The 16890-nt window shown below is 44.3% G+C and overlaps 2 protein-coding genes across 4 annotated transcripts in view; one reads left to right on the forward strand and one right to left on the reverse strand.

The window, feature by feature from the left end:
• LOC310699299 (vomeronasal type-2 receptor 26-like) overlaps window positions 1-16890 on the reverse strand; it is a gene marked incomplete at its 3' end in the record, with an annotated part of 299229 nt that overhangs the window by 32933 nt on the left and 249406 nt on the right. The gene's annotated exons all lie outside the window — the stretch shown is intronic.
• LOC310702027 (zinc finger protein with KRAB and SCAN domains 5-like) lies at window positions 9365-11911 on the forward strand. Of its 3 annotated transcripts, XR_014523149.1 has the most exons (4): window positions 9365-9771; window positions 10540-10650; window positions 11518-11603; window positions 11789-11911. XR_014523149.1 is itself a non-coding variant. In XM_083493635.1 (3 exons), the coding sequence occupies exons 1-2, from the start codon at window positions 9607-9609 to the stop codon at window positions 10618-10620; spliced, it is 246 nt and encodes an 81-aa protein (XP_083349761.1). In that variant the 5' UTR covers window positions 9365-9606; the 3' UTR covers window positions 10621-10650; window positions 11518-11911. The 3 variants fall into 3 exon arrangements, 2 of the variants coding, with proteins under 2 accessions (XP_083349761.1, XP_083349762.1); XM_083493635.1 differs by having other exon boundaries at window positions 11518-11911; XM_083493636.1 differs by lacking the exons at window positions 11518-11603; window positions 11789-11911 and adding an exon at window positions 11363-11387.

Below are 16890 nucleotides of genomic sequence, written 5' to 3' on the forward strand. Positions count from 1 at the left end.
TGGCATTTTCCCATCTCCGCCGTATCAAGCAGTTGGTCCCTTACCTTTCTCGCCCTGATCTGGTCACAGTGATCCATGCGACGGTCACCTCCAGGCTTGATTATTGTAACTCGCTCTACACTGCCCTTGAAGCTGACCCAAAAACTCCAGCAGGTGCAGAATGCCGCGGCGAGACTCCTTGCCGGGGAATCACATTTCATCCAGTGCTTTACCAACTGCACTGGCTCCCAGTGGAGTACAGGGTCAGGTTTAAGGTGCTAGATTTGACCTTTAAAGCCCTATGTGGCCTAGGACCCATGTACCTACGGGACCGCCTCTCCTGGTATGCCCCAATGATGACCTTAAGGTCCACAAATGACAAAACCTTGGAGGTCCCAAGTTGCAAGGTGGCTAGATTGGTCTCAACTAGGGCCAGGGCCTTTTCAGCACTGGCCCCGACTTGGTGGAACGTGCTGTCACAAGAGACTAGCGCCCTGTGGGACTTGACATCTTTCCACAGGGCCAGCAAGACAGAGCTGTTCCACTTGGCCTTTGGTTTGGACTCAGCCTGACCCTTATGTTTTCCCTCCCCTTATGGTCTTGATCTATGGGCTACTATTTTTTTTTTTTTTTAATATCTTTTTATTAAATTTTCTTCATCACACACATCCAAAAATAAACACAGCCAGTATACATTAAAAAGACATTAAATAAGAAAAAAGAATTAGAAAAGTAAGAAAAAGAAAGAAAAAAAAAGAAAAAAGTGTACATACAAACAGTTTGCTAAAAGCGACTTCCTTCCCTCCTGATTTCGGGTTTCTACCTTTAATGATTTCCTCATACAGCTGGTGTAGATTTTTAGTTTATAACATTGGAAGATTTAGGTCAAACCTACTGTAGTTGGTAAGTTACTAAGATTACCTTCAATATATACCAAAAATTTATTCCAATCTTCTTTTAACTTTGTATTTTTTTGATTTCTAATTCTTTGCGTCATTTTTGCCATTTCTATAAAGCCATAAAGTTTCAGTTGCCAATCTTTCACCGTTGGTAAAGTTGGGTTTTTCCAATTTTGGGCAATTAGCATTCTAGCCGCGGCTGTTGCATATTGGAAGAGGGTTTTATCTTTTTCCGGTATTTCTTTTCCCACCATCCCTAGTAAAAAGGCCTCTGGTTTTTTGGGAAATGTGAATCTAAATATTTTCTTCAATTCATCATATATCTGATTCCAGAATTTTTTTATTCCCTCACACGTCCACCACATGTGTATGAAGTTCCCTTCATTTGTTTTGCATTTCCAGCAGGCCTTGTTACCGGTCTTATACATCCTATTTAGTTTTTCTGGGGTTAAATACCATCTGTATATCATTTTTTCTAAGTTTTCTCTAATTGCCGCACTTGCTGTAAATTTTATTCCCTCGTTCCATAGTTTTAACCATTTCTCATGTTCTATATTGTGCCCCAAGTCTCTTGCCCACTTTACTGTAACTACTTTAATTTCTACATCTTTTGTATCATGTTCTAGTAAAATATTATATAGTTTAGATAGTAACTTAGATTTACTTTCAATTATTTCAATTTGGAATTTTGATTTCTTTTCGCTCATTCCTACTTTCTTGTCTTCCGTCCATCTTGCATTAATTTGATGGTAATGTAGCCAGCCCTTCAACTTTTCTTTCAACTCCTCATACGGTCTTAATTTCCAGCCTTCCTGGGAACTTGTCAGTAGATCTTCATATGTTAAACTTTGTTCATCCAAATTTGTTTTCTTAAATGATAGAATATCTGTTGGAGAAAGCCACCAGGGTGTTTTGGGTTCAAGCAATTTTCTATTTTTTTCCCAAACTTCGTATAACGGACCTCTGATAATGTGGTTCGAAAAACTCTTATGTACTTTCCCTTTACTTAACCAAAGGTAGGCATGCCAGCCAAACCTGTTTTCCACCCCTTCGAGTTCCAGTAGATCCTTGTTTTCCAGAGTTATCCAATCTTTCACCCAGCATAGGCAGGCCGCTTCATAGTACAGTCTTAGGTTGGGTACCGCCAGTCCTCCTCTCTCTTTTCGGTCCGTGAGTAGTTTGTATCTAATCCTTGGCCTCCTTCCCTGCCATATAAACCTTGAGAGGACTTTCTGCCAGTCTTTGAATATTTTAGTCCCTCTAATGACCGGGATATTTTGGAAAAGGAACAACATCTTAGGTAAGATATTCATTTTTATTGCCTCCATCCTGCCGAGCCACGAGAGGTTTACTCTATTCCAGACATCCAGATCTTTTTTGACTTTATTCCAAGTTGTTGTATAATTATCTTCAATTAAATTTATATTTTTGGGTGTGAGCCAAATACCTAAATATTTTATTTTCTTGGTTACTTCAATTCCATGTTGTCTCTCTAGATTTTCTTTTATCTCATTTCTCAAATTCTTTGTTAGTATCTTGGTCTTTGATCTGTTCAATTTAAATCCTGCTAGTCTGCCATACTCTTCTAATATTTCCAACGCCTTCTCGATGCTCCTTTCCGGTTCTTCTAAAGATAACATCAGATCATCAGCGTAGGCTTTTAGTTTAAACTCCCTTGATCCTATTTTGATTCCTCGGATGTCAGATGTTGATCTTATTATATTTGCCAGGACTTCTAATACTATGATGAATAAAAGCGGGGAGAGGGGGCAGCCCTGCCTGGTTCCTTTTTCAATTTGGAATGTATCTGTGAGAGTGTTATTTATCACCAGTTTGGCCGTTTGTTTTGAGTATATTGCCTGTATTCCTTTCAGAAATTCTCCCTCTATTCCCGCTTCTTCCATGGTTTTTAGTAAAAACGTCCAAGAGACATTATCAAACGCTTTTTCTGCGTCTATAAAGATCAAAGCCGCTGGTATGTCATTGTTAATTTCCAAATATTCGATTAAATTTATGGTATGTCTCACATTGTCTTTCAGGAATCTATTCGGTAAGAAGCCTGCTTGGTCTTTGTTTATTAGATGTATCAGGCATTTTTTTAATCTGTTTGCCATAATGTCGGCATATATTTTATAATCGTTGTTCAATAAAGATATTGGCCTGTAGTTTTTAATATGCGTTTTGTCCGTATCCGGTTTTGGGATTAATGTTATAAAAGCTTCCCTCCACGACCCAGGTATTTTTCCTCCCCTTAAGATATTGTTCAGGGTATCACATAATGTCGGTGATAATTGACTTTCTAGGATTTTATAATATTTGGCCGAGAGACCATCCGGGCCTGGAGCTTTCCCTATTTTCATCTTTTTTATAGCGTTCTGGACCTCTTCTATACTTATGGGTTTATTTAGTTGGAGTCTTTCTTCCTCTGTAATCGTCTTCCCTTTATGTCTCTTCAAATATTTATCTATCTGTGTTGTATCTTCTTCCCCTTTCTTATATAAATCCTCATAGAACTCGAGAAACTTCTTTCGTATTCTTATTGGGTCTACTATCAGCTCTTCCTCTACCTTTATTTTGTTTATCGTATTCTGCTTCTGTCTTTTTCTCAGTTGCCAGGCCAAAAATTTCCCTATTTTATTCGCTGACTCGAAATATCTTTGCTTCATTTGTTTGATTTTCCATTCAATTTCTTGATTCGTCAGCATCGAAAATTGTGTTTGTAAGATTTTTATTGTTCGAATACTTTGTTCGTCCTTCGGGTGATCTATTAATTTTCTCTCATGCTCTCTTAGTTGCTTAAGTATTTCTTCCTTCTTCTGCTGTCTTATCTTCCTCTTATAGTTATTTTGCTGAATAAATAAACCTCTTACTACCGCCTTACTGGCGTCCCATACAATTTCTATGTTTGTTCCTGTGTTCAGATTCAAATCAAAGTACTCTTTTAGGGTAGTTTTGGCCTTTTCGATGATCTCCTCATTCTCTAATAAATATTCGTTTAGTCTCCATCTGAAGCTTCCCTGTGTTGCACCTTTAATTTCTAAAGTTATCATATTATGGTCTGATAGCGTTCTTGGGTGGATTTCACAGCTTGTTGCTCTTAGGGAAAGTGTTCTCGAGGTCCAAATTTGGTCTATTCTGCCCCAGCTTTTATGCACTTCTGAAAAAAAGGTGAACTGTTTTTCTGTTGGGTGTAGATGTCTCCATATGTCTATTAGGTCTAGGTTTTCTTCCAGGTCTTGGAACGATTTCGGTAGCTTTCCTTGATTTCGTTTTCTGTTTTCGGTTTGTCTGTCAATTTCTGGTATCGGCACCGCGTTAAAGTCTCCTAGTAGTATCGTCTTATTGTCATCTAAATCTGTTAGGGCTTGTTCCAATTTCTTAAAAAACTCAGATCTGTTTGTATTTGGAGCATATATATTAACTACATTAATCCTTTCTCCCTGGAAGTTGATTTGAACCCCTAGTGTCCTCCCCTCCTCATCTTTATATATCAATTTTGGTTCCCATTTTTCCTTCACATATATTGCCACTCCTTTTTTTTCCTCCTCCGTAGAGTTTATAAATTCCATACCCAGATACTTGTTTGTTAAGACATGTTTATGCTTTTTAGCTACATGAGTTTCTTGGATACAGATTACATCCATTTTTTCCTTTTTCAACACATTCGCGATTTTATTCCTTTTAGCTTTTTCGTTCAAACCATTTACATTCCAGGACACGATTTTTAGATTCCTTGTCATTTTTATCTGCTAGTAAGTCAGTAAATTCCCAGTCAAGGTTTCACCGGTTTAAATTCGGTTGGGTTCTTCTTCTATTTGCTCTTCGATTTCTTCCTCCTCCCCTTCCTCCCCCTCCTCCCCCTCTTCCTCTTCCTCTCCACCCTCTGCTCCTCCTTCCCTCTCTGGTCCCCCCCTCAAGCTCGCCTCCCCTCTTTCCTCCCTCCCTCCCTCTCTCTCTCCACGTCGTTCTCCCACCCCTCCAAGATCTTTTTCGTATCTACGTAGGAATTTACTGACTTCCTGATTTTCAGTTATCTTAAATCTTTTCACTTTGTAAAAAAAGGAAATCCCTTCTGGGAATTCCCATCTGTGTTGTATACCATTTTTCCTTAAGATACCAACTATTTGTTTGTAGCCCTCTCTTTTTCGGAGAAGTCTAACTGGAATTTCTTTAAAAATGATAATTGGTTTTCCATCAATTACCAATTTCCTCTGGTAACTTTCTCTCAGAATCATGTTTCTCATTTCTATCGATTTGAAGACCACTAGACAGTCCCCTGGAGCTTTTCTCAATCTGTTTTGTTTAGGTCTTATTTTTATTCTAAAAGCATTTTCTATCGTTTGCGCGACCTCTTCTTCTTTCATTGCTAGCCACGTCGCAAGTTCTTTAATCATTTTCCCCTTTACGTCTTCCTCCCTTTCTTCCCCTATTCCTCTAAATTTTAAATTTAACTGCTTTTGTTTCATCTCCATCAAGGCTAAATTATCTAAGACCTGATCTTGAGTTTTACTCAGTTCCCCAAAATTTTCTTTAGCTTTTTCAGCTTCTTTCCTCTGGTCTCTCAAATCTTTCTGCACTTTTTTGTTTATCTCTTCTAGAGATTTTGTTCTGACTGTAAGATCTTTTATCTTATTTGAGAGTTCTCCTGTGACAGCTTCAATCTTTTTATCAAAGGATTCCTGCATTTCTCCTAACTTTTTTTCTATGCGTGTTTCATTTTGTCTGAATTCCTCTTTTATTTTCAGCCATAATGCATCTAGATCTTTTATTTCCTCTTGCCTTGAGGTTCTCCTGTCCATTGGTGTTCCCACAGACTTCTTCCCGTCCCTCCCCGACATCTGCCTGTTCCCCTTCCCTCCTCCACAATAAATTAACTTAAAGGTTTATTAAATTCCCTACGAAATGATACACAATCTTGGATATTTTGGTTGTTACCGGGGGGGGGGGTTATGACCTGCCCCCTAATTCAATCAACGTGCTCTTCCTGTGTTCTCAGACTTGTCCCTCCTCCCTCTCTATGTAATATCCCCGTTGTCTTTTAAGTCAATATGCCACTATCTCTTCTGTCTTTACACTCAGAACACAGTTGCCCCCTTACTCAGTATTGAAAACTCAGTATTGAAAACTTTCCCCTTTGATTTATGAGTCTTTACATTTATCTAATACCGAAGATGCACAAAAAAGCAAAGAGAAGGGGAAAAAATGGCATAAGGACAGTAAGAGAGTAATAAAAAATGGTAGAGTCCAGTTAGAGCAAGTAGCACATAGACTTCTCTTTGATTCTCCACTACTTATTTAGCTTAGTCCATTCCCGCATATATGCAGGCTCCAGTCCTGTTAGTAACACCCCACATACAGTGGGTCAGTGGCGTCGATGAGGCAGAGAATGCAGGAATGTAAGGAAAAAAGGGGGGAGGGAGGGCGGAGAGGAGGCAACCAGGCAAACGCAGGGGCCGCGATCCACGGGGTTTCGGAGTTGCTCACCAAAGTCTAAACAGGCTCCTCTCGGGGTGCGAGAAGGCTCGGGCCTAAGGGGCTAAAGATCGGCCTCCAGTTTCAAAAGGAGGACGCAGGCGTCAGGAGAGAAGCCGGCTCGCAAAATCAGTTCGGTAAAAAAGACGAGACAGGGGAAACCCCTCAAAGTCATCCCTCAAAGAAACCAGTTACAAGCGGGTCCAGCCGAGCGCCAACCAGCCGTGTCTCTGCCCTCAAGAGCGGGCTGCCTCGTCCCACGCAGCCGGGCTTGCGCGCTATGTCCTTTTTATTAACCAAACAAAATGGCAACAGACCGAGAGAAACAAACTGGCAGAAAGCTGGAAAGCCAAGCGAAGACCACAGGGAAGGTAGGTGCGGAGGGTCAGGGTCGTTCTTAACCGTCGCGGGGGGTTGGTGGAGGGGGGTGGTAAATTTGCCTCACCGGCACTCTAGGCTGGTTTGATCTTTTTTCCTTTCTCCGTTCGTCTTCTCCGCTTCTCCGCTTCCGATGTCCCTCCGCTTATTCCTCCCTTCTCCCCTCCGCTTTCAGCTTCTTAGTGAGGTTCTTCAGTAATCGCTTTCTGATACAAAGTCTCTAATATTCCATTTCTTTATAAACTTTTTTTCCGCTGGGTTACTTTGCCCCACTAAATCACCAGCGGGGACTTCCCCTCTCTTTGTTCTACAGCGGGAAAAGTTAGTTACTTTGTCTCACTCTTCCAATTAACAAGCCAGCGCCATCTTGACTCCGAGATACAGTCAGGCACCTTAGGATTAATCCGTACACATCTGTCACGCTTTGGAGCCTATTCTTCAATTTTTACACTCCAACAATTATTTAACAGCTCCAAAGGCGGCAGTTCTAGAAGATTTCGGAGATTTGTCGCCGCTTTTCAGCGGGAGCTCGAGACATCGCTGCGCGGGGTCGCAGGCTTACCAAGTTGCGTCTCTCGGTCCCTCTGCTCCTGAGCCCTCCAAAAGCGGGGAAAATTCCAGGAAGCTTCAGACCGACGCTGCAGGTAGCATTTCCCTCCAGGGGGCCCCCCTGGAGATTTTGGGGTCGCAGTGCCTTTGCGTTGCCCCTCAAATCCCCCGTGCAGTTCGGAGAAGTCAGTCAGCAACTTCTCCGCGCTCCCATACTGTTGGCGCTCCCATACTGTTTTCCCTCCCCTTATGGTCTTGATCTATGGGCTACTATTAAAATGAGGCTGCATTTTAAATTATATTTTAACCTCTATTTTAAATTTGTTTATTTATTTTATTCATTATTGTAATTTTACTGGTGTTAGCCACCCTGAGCCCGGCTCTGACCAGGGAGGGCGGGGTATAAATAAAAATGTATTATTATTATTATTATTATTATTATTATTATTATTATTATTAGTCATTCGCTACCACTAGTGCTCCTGTGCTCGAATCCTGCTTACTGGTTTCCCACGGGCCACTGTGAGAACAGGATGTCGGACTAGGTGGGCCACTGGCCTGATTCAGTCAACTCTTATGTTTGATTACACAAACTTTGACCACAAACTTGACATGAGCCAACAGTGTGACGCGGCAGCTAAAAAAGCCAATGCAATTCTGGGCTGCATCAATAGGAGTATAGCATCTAGATCAAGGGAAGTAATAGTGCCACTGTATTCTGCTCTGGTCAGACCACACCTGGAGTACTGTGTCCAGTTCTGGGCACCACAGTTCAAGAAGGACACTGACAAACTGGAACGTGTCCAGAGGAGGGCAACCAAAATGGTCAAAGGCCTGGAAACAATGCCTTATGAGGAATGGCTAAGGGAGCTGGGCATGTTTAGCCTGGAGAAGAGGAGGTTAAGGGGTGATATGATAGCCATGTTCAAATATACAAAAGGATGTCACATAGAGGAGGGAGAAAGGTTGTTTTCTGCTGCTCCAGAGAAGCAGACACGGAGCAATGGATCCAAACTACAAGAAAGAAGATTCCACCTAAACATTAGGAAGAACTTCCTGAGAGTAAGAGCTGTTCGACAGTGGAATTTGCTGCCAAGGAGTGTGGTGGAGTCTCCTACTTTGGAGGTCTTTAAGCAGAGGCTTGACAACCATATGTCAGGAGTGCTCTGATGGGGTTTCCTGCTTGGCAGGGGGTTGGACTCGATGGCCCTTGTGGTCTCTTCCAACTGTATGATTCTATGATTCTTCTTCTCCTCTGATGTTGCTGCTTGTGCAAAACTCATTTGTGCCTCGAGAGCTTTCGATGCACAAAGCAACTCTTTGGACTTGTGCAGGTCCTCGCAGTCTCTCTGATCTGGGGGAAGCCTTCGGCTCAGAGAGGGAGAAATTGACAGAAGAACAAGGAATATAGTCTTTCTGTGGTCTTCCAAGCTTGGAGTACAGAGGCTGGTACGCAGGCTGAGACCCTACCTGCCCACAGACTGTCTCCCCAGAGTGGTGCATGCTCTAGTTATCTCCTGCTTGGACTACTGCAATGCGCTCTACGTGGGGCTACCTTTGAAGGTGACCCGGAAACTACAACTAATCCAGAATGCGGCAGCTAGACTGGTGATTGGGAGCGGCCGCCGAGACCATATAACACCGGTCTTGAAAGACCTACACTAGCTCCCAGTAAGTTTCCAAGCACAATTAAAAGTGTAGGTGCTGACCTTTAAAGCCCTAAACGGCCTCAGTCCAGTATACCTGAAGGAGCGTCTCCACCCCCATCGTTCTGCCTGGACACTGAGGTCCAGCACTGAGGGCCTTCTGACGGTTCCCTCACTGCGAGAAGCCAAGTTACAGGGAAACAGGCAGAGGGCCTTCTCGGTAGTGGCGCCCGCCCTGTGGAACGCCCTCCCTCCAGATGTGAAAGAGAAAAACAACTACCAGACTTTTAGAAGACATCTGAAGGCAGCCTTGTTTAGGGAAGCTTTTAATGTTTAATAGGTTATTGTATTTTAGTGTTCTGTTGGAAGCCCAGCCAGATGGGTGGGGTAAAAATAAATTATTATTATTATTATTATTATTATTATTATTATTATTATTAGAGCAAAAGATAGAGGAGAGAGAGTCCTCTTCTCCTGATCCGATCAAAGCAGGGAGCTGTGAAGCTTACAGGGACAGGACAGCGCAGAAGACGCTAGGAGAGGAAAAGGCCATGTCAGACGCTCCGCAAAGGCGCTTCAGACGTTTCTGCTACTAGGAGGCCGGAGGACCCCGTATTGCTTGCAGTCAGCTCCACGACCTTTGCCGTCAGTGGCTGAAGCCGGAAAGGAACACCAAGGCCCAGATGCTGGACCTGGTGGTCCTGGAGCAGTTCCTGGCTGTCCTTCCCTTGGAGATGGAGAGCTGGGTCAGGGAGTGCGGAGCGGAGACCAGTTCCCAGGCGGTGGCCCTGGCCGAAGGCTTCCTCCTGAGCCAGGCAGAGGGGAAGAAGCAGGAAGAGGAAAAGCAGGTGAGATTGTTTTATTGTCATCTGAAGAGGTAGACGACAGGATCAGTAATACAGCTGTACCTTGGTTGACGAACGCCTTGCGACTCGAATGTTTTGGCTCCCAAATGCCGCAAACCCGGAAGTGAGTGTTTGCAAACGTTCTTTGGAACCCGGACATCCAACACGGCTTCAAATTGGCTGCAGGAAGATCCTGCAGCCAATCGGAAGCCGCGCCTTGGTTTTCGATCGCTTTCGGAAGTCAAACAGACTTCCGGAACAGATTCCGTTCGCCAGCCAAGGTACAACTGTATTTTGAACACTTTATTTTTTTTATCTAACGGGATTTATGTTCTGCTTAATCATTGACGCCCTTAAGAGATTTATATACAATGTACGTTAACATTACTGATAAAACCAGATGTCACAAACAAGTTCATCAGGTGTGTTTTTTTTAACCCCCAAAATATCTCTTTTAAAATATTGTAAAATTTGTTTTGTAAAATTTTTATATGGGATTGTTAGTAAAAAAAAACACAATAATTAAAACATTCAGAAAATGACAATAAACTAAAACATGTCAGCATTCTAAATATCTTTTAACAGGTAAGTCAAAAAAAGTTTTTAGTGGGTACTTGCGCCTGACGGATATCAATGCGCGGGGAGTTCCAAAGAGTCGGTGCTGCCATGTGGAAGGATCCCAAGTTTGTTGAAGCCACGCCTTGGCCTGCCCTTTTCCTTTCCTGATGGCTCTTCCTTACCTGCCGGTGACCATCATTCCTGCTGTTTCAGGTGGAGGAGCAGACAGACGTGGCCCCTGATTTCTCTGAGACAGCAAGTTTCCAGCAGATCCTACGTTCAGATGGGTCGTGATAGAGCACGACGGAAGAGCTACCTCACCAGGTAATGATCAGTATCCATGCATTTATTTATTATTTCTTTCCCAGTCAAACACAGATGTCACGTTGTTGATTAGAATATTAATAATGCCATCAACTACAACATACCATACAAAAGAACCACTGCATACGATTAACGTATAAAACATCAACCTATTGAAATTAATGAGCAGGACTAAGTTTGGCCCATTAATTTCACTGGATATCCTTTTGAGTAAATACTATCACTATAACTGCCCCTCCCAAAATGGTATGTGAATAATAATATAATAATAATGAATTTATTATTTGTACCCCTCCCACCTGACTGGGTTGCCCCAGCCACCCTGGGCGGCATCCAACATATATAAAAACAATAAAACATTACACATTAAAAAGCTTCCCTGTACAGGGCTGCCTTCTAAAGGTTATATAGTTTACTCATCTGCTTGACATCTGATGGGAGGGTGCCACTACCAAGAAGGCCCTGTAGCTTCACTTCTTGCAGAGAGGGAACCATTAGAAGGCCCTCGGAGCTGGATCTCAGTGTCTGGGCTGGATGATGGGGGTGGAGATGCTCCTTCAGGAACCTTCAGGGACTTGTAATTTGGGCGCCTGTGGATTTGTAGATGGAGGTGGCATATCATGTGTCCATTGCATTGGAAATTCCTATAGACTTTCTGGTTGTACTTTAATAGCTCCCTTTGTTCCTTGCATTGCAGTTTCTTATATTGCAGTTTGAATCTATGGATGATGAGCTAGGACGTGTCATCATAAATGATCTTATAAAGAAAAATGTGTCAGAAAGCACCATTCAGGGCTTTGACACTTGAACAGGGCCAGACAGCTAATGGGATCTAATGTCCTCCCACCTGCTTTGCCTGCCTTACAGGTGATGAAATGACCTTGGCGCGCCATTCTAGGTCGTCCCCTCTTTGCAGTGGAACGGAAGCTCTTGCTGTGCAGCGGCCAGATCAGGTAGGAGATAAATTATCCGGGTGGGAGGGAGGCAGGATGAGTTTCCTCCATCCCCTACTCATCTCCCTTGGATTCTGCCAAATCTGCCCACTAGGCAAGCCAAGGATGCTTTGGTTCCTGCAGGGAGAATCCCCAAGCACCTCTGCCTTTCCCCCTGTGTGTTTTTGGATGTTTACATCTTTCAGGGTCCGGTGATGTTTGAGAAGGCGGCTGTGCATTTGACAGAGGAGAACTGGGCTCTGCCAGATCGGGGCCAAAGGGATCTGCACAAGGAACTCATGGAGGACAATTATGGGAATATGTCCTCTCTGGGTAAGGGCCTCCTTTCGCTGATAAGTGCTGTAAGCCAAGATTGCTATTGTTACCTGTTTGCATTCACGTATTTTTGGGAAGTCACTGAGGAGTATGGTGGCTGCTCTGTGTTCCTTTGGTCTGTATTTCATGGAATCATAGAATTGTAGAGTTGAGACTCCAAGAGGCATCTAGTCCAACACTCTGCAATACAGGAATCCCAGCTAAAGAAACACTGCCATGTGGCCAATCCAACCTCTGCTTTAAAAAAACCCTCCAAGGAGCTAGATATTCAGGAACAGATTTTAGATGAAGATTGGGAAAGAATCTTTCGGCTACCACCCTTTGTTGCAACCGCTAGGATAATCCAGGAACAAGGGTTGAACTTGGTACAAAAATGGTATTACACACCGGGATGCGGGTGGCGCTGTGGGTAAAAGCCTCAGCACCTAGGGCTTGCCGATCGAAAGGTTGGCGGTTTGAATCCCCGCGGTGGGGTGTGCTCCCGTTGCTCGGTCCCAACGCCTGCCAACCTAGCAGTTCGAAAGCACCCCCAGGTGCAAGTAGATAAATAGGGACCACTTACTGGCGGGAAGGTAAACGGCGTTTCCGTGTGCTGCGCTGGCTCGCCAGATGCAGCTTTGTCACGCTGGCCACGTGACCCGGAAGTGTCTCCGGACAGCGCTGGCCCCTGGCCTCTTAAGTGAGATGGGCGCACAACCCCAGAGTCTGGCAAGACTGGCCCGTACGGGCAGGGGTACCTTTACCTTTACCTTTTAAGGTTATATCATATTACACAATCTGGAAGTAAGAATTGTTGGAGGAACTGTGGAGTGTTGGGAACGTACAGTCATATGTGGTGGGATTGTCCTTTAGTTAATGAATTCTGGAAACAGATTGGTATAGAAATATCGGGAATTGTGGGTAGGAAGGTGGAAATATCTAATTAATGGGTCTTACTGGCCTGAGTAACACTGAGTTAGAAACAAAAGAGGAATGTAAAAGGGTAAAATTGATGGTAATTGCAGCCAGACAGGTTATAGCGAGTAGTTGGGGAAATGCAGAAGAGCTAGGGGTGAATCAATGGAGGGGAAAATTGAAAAATATCATAATTTTAGAATATCTAACTGTGAAGATACATAAAATGGAAGGGTTTAAGGTCAGTGAGAAGGAGGAGGATTGGTTTGAGAAAACATTGAATTATTTGGGCAGGTTTGAACAATTTGGGGCAATTAAAATGTTAAAAGTTAAATAAACCTTGTCTCTCAATACCCTTCCAGCTACCCCCATCTGGCCCTGTGGCCTTCCTCGGGTTGATTCCCTTCAACACCTTCCTCATCACTTCTTTTTCCACAGAGACTACCACATTCCTTTGTACTGATGATGGTGTTGGTGGTGATGATGGCAAAGCCTTCACAGGGAGTGATGGTGGTGGTGGTAAAGCCTCAGCAGGTGTTGCTGCAGATGTTACTTCAAAACGGGCAAAAAAGGCATTCAAATCCTCTGCGAGGGATGCCCCTCCCTCGTCTGCCAGGGAATCCTTGGATTTATACCCTGTTAATTCTTGTACACCTTGCCACACCTGCCTGGTGTTGTTACTTTGTAGATGATTCTCCAGCCGCAGTCTATATGCCTCCTTTGCTACACGGATACCTCTCTTTAGGTCCGCTCTAGCTAAACTGTACAGCGACTTATTTCCACTTCTGAAAGCAGTATTTCTTGCCTTTAGCAACCCCTGGACCTCCCTTGTCATCCAGGGCTTCCTGTTTGGGTAGATCTTTATCCGGCGCCTCTGTGTTACATTATCCGTGCAGAACCTAATATAGTCCAACACTTGCTCAATATGAGTCTCTACATCCTGTTGGGTGAATACCTCCCAATCGGTGTCATGAAAACAGTCTTGTAGTTGTTGGGATGCTTCAGCTGGTCATATTGTAATATCCCTCTTTATAGCTGGAGTCCGTTTCCTCAATGGAATACCGTATTTTTCGCTCGATAACACGCACCCGACCATAACACGCATGTAGTTTTTAGAGGAGGAAAACAAGAAAAAAAATATTATACAGGAAACAGTGGATGTATGATTTTTGTGGTTCATGCTGTGGCCACAGACATGTGATCTGATGGTGAGTTTGGGGTAGCCCAATGCAAAAATCCTGAGGATCCATGTGGATCCATGTTTGTAACCACATTTTTGCACCACTGCGGCCCCAGGCAACAGTGGGTGCGTGATTTTTTGGTGCAAACTGTAGCCATGGACATGCTATGTGATCTGATGGTGAATTTGGGGTGACCCAGTGCAAAAATCCTGAGGATCCATGTGGATCTGTGCTTTGTAACCACGTTTTAAGTGGGGAGGGAAGGAAAAGCACTCAAGGGACAAGGAGCACGCGTGGAGCAAGCTCTGCTTCTCTCCCTCCCCCCCCCCCTTAGCAAGCTGAAAAACTTTGCTGGAGGGACAGAGAGCCTGCTTGCTTTAAAGGAGCCTACCGGACAGGAGCCGCTTACACGAGTGCAAGCAGGTTCTGCTTCGCTCCCTCCCCGCCCCCCCTTAGCGAGCTGAAAATCTTTCCTGCTATTTCCAGCAAAGCTGTAGGAGATACAGAGAGCCTGCTTGCTTTAAAGGAGCCAACTGGACAGGAGCCGCTTACACGAGTGTAAGCGGCTCCTGTCTGGTAGGCTCCTTTAAAGCAAGCAGGTTCTGCTTCTCTCCCTCCTCCTCCCCCCCCCCCTTAGCGAGCTGAAAATCTTTCCTACTGTTTCCAGCAAAGCGGGAGAAGAGCCGCTGAGTGGGGACGAGAGAGACACAGAGAGCCTGCTTGCTTTAAAGGAGCCAACTGGACAGGGGCCGCTTACACTCGTGTAAGCGGCTCCTTTCCCCTCCCGCTTTGCTCCTTTAAAGAAGCAGGCACTCTGTCCCTCTCTCCTCCCCATTCAGCGGCTCTTCTCCCGCTGGAAACCACGGAGGAGGGAAGCATTCGCTCCGTAACACGCACACACATTTCCCCTTACTTTCTAGGAGGAAAAAAATGCGTGTAATGGAGCGAAAACTACGGTATATTCAGGAGTCAGGCGCAGGGACACATGATCAGATTGGCCTAGATGTGCCAATGGTTCGGCCTTATAGGCCTGTTTGACATTTGTATACAGCTTGTCCAGAGTCCTTTCTCCCCTGGTTGCACACTTTATGTGTTGATAGAATTTAGGTAGGACCACTTTCAAATCTGCCTGGTTGAAATCCCCGCATACAAGAAATGCAGCCTCGGGGTACTTGCCTTGTTGTCTGCTGATGGCATCATGCAGAAGACCCATTGCCTCATTGATGTTCGCATCAGGTGCAATGTACACTATAGTTATCAGTACTGCTGTAAATTCTCGGGGGATATATATAGGTCTGCATTTAAGCGTCATAAATTCCACAGTTGGGGAGCAATGACTAGCTATCACAGCATGGTTTGTGCACCAGCTGTTATTCACGTATGCACACAAACCTCCCCCCCTTCTTTTACCAGAGTCCTCTGTTCTATCATGGCGGAACACTGTATAGCCTGTTAGTTCTATAGCTGAGTCAGGAATAATTGGTGTCAGCCAAGTTTCTGTAAGCAGCAGAGGACAGCATTCACTCACAGTTTTCTCCGTTGCTATCCACAATTTCCACTCCTCCAGATTATATAGAAAATGCTGGGAAGCGGTAAATTATAATGTTGTGTCTTCAACCTTAATTGCCTTAATCGCCTTCCTCCTCTGCAGCCTCTCTTCTGTTTACGGTCTCTCCTGTGTCTCTTTACTCCCCAGTTCTTTGAAGTCAAGAAATCTTCCTTGCAGACGCAGAGACACTCACAATTTGTGCAGTACTCACTCCGTAGCCGAATAGATAACATGTCCTGCCGACTATAAACGAGTCTATTTTGGCAGGACAAAAAAGCCAAATTCTGAGTTGAGGAGCAACCAGCCGCTGCATCTACACGCGCCGCCATCTTCCCTATTATCCCTATTATTATCTTCTCTATTTCTGACAGTAAGAGCTGTTTGAAAGTGGAACAGACTCCCTCGGGAGGTGGTGGACTCCCCTTCCATGGGGTTTTTAAAGCAAAGTTTGGGGTTCATCTGCCATGGATGCTTTAATAATAATAATAATAATAATAATAATAATAATAATAATAATAATAATAAATTTTATTTATATCCCGCCCTCCCCAGCCGAAGCCGGGCTCAGGGCGGCTAACAACAATCAAATAATCAAACAGTCAAATAATCACACATTCTAAAAATATTTCATTATAAAAATTAATTAAAATCAAATTGATGGCAACCGATTAAGCAAAACTCTGTGCAGGTTGCCAGAGGAGGGAGTCAGGCTGCGCCCTGACCAAAGGCCTGGTGGAACAACTCTGTCTTGCAGGCCCTGCGGAAAGATGTCAGGTCCCGCAAGGCCCTAGTCTCTTGTGACAGAGCATTCCACCAGTTTGGAGCCGCAGCTCAGAAGGCCCTGGCTCTAGTTGAGGCCAGCCTAACCTCTCTGAGGCCTGGGACCTTGAGGATGTTATTATTTGCAGACCGTAGATTTCTCTGTGGGGCATACCAGGAGAGGCAGTCCCATAGGTACGAGGGTCCTAGGCCGTATAGGGCTTTAAAGGTTAAAACCAGCACCTTAAACCTGATCCTGTACTCCACCGGGAGCCAGTGCAGCTGGTATAGCACCGGGTGAATGTGATCTCACAGCGAAGACCCCGTAAGGAGTCTCGCCGCGGCATTTTACACCCGCTGGAGTTTCTGGGTCAGTCTCAAGGGCAGCCCCACGTAGAGCGAGTTACAATAATCCAGTCTGGAGGTGACCGTCGCATGGATCACAGTGGCTAGGTCAGGGCAAGAGAGATAAGGGGCCAACTGCTTAGCTTGGCGGGGATGAAAAAATGCCGCCTTTGTTATAGCTGTAATCTGCGCCTCCATGGAGAGGGAGGTATCGAAGATTACACCCAAACTCTTAACGGACGGT

Source organism: Podarcis liolepis, assembly GCF_965112155.1.
Source record: "Podarcis liolepis genome assembly, chromosome: 2".
In the NCBI taxonomy this organism is placed as follows: Eukaryota; Metazoa; Chordata; class Lepidosauria; order Squamata; family Lacertidae; genus Podarcis; species Podarcis liolepis.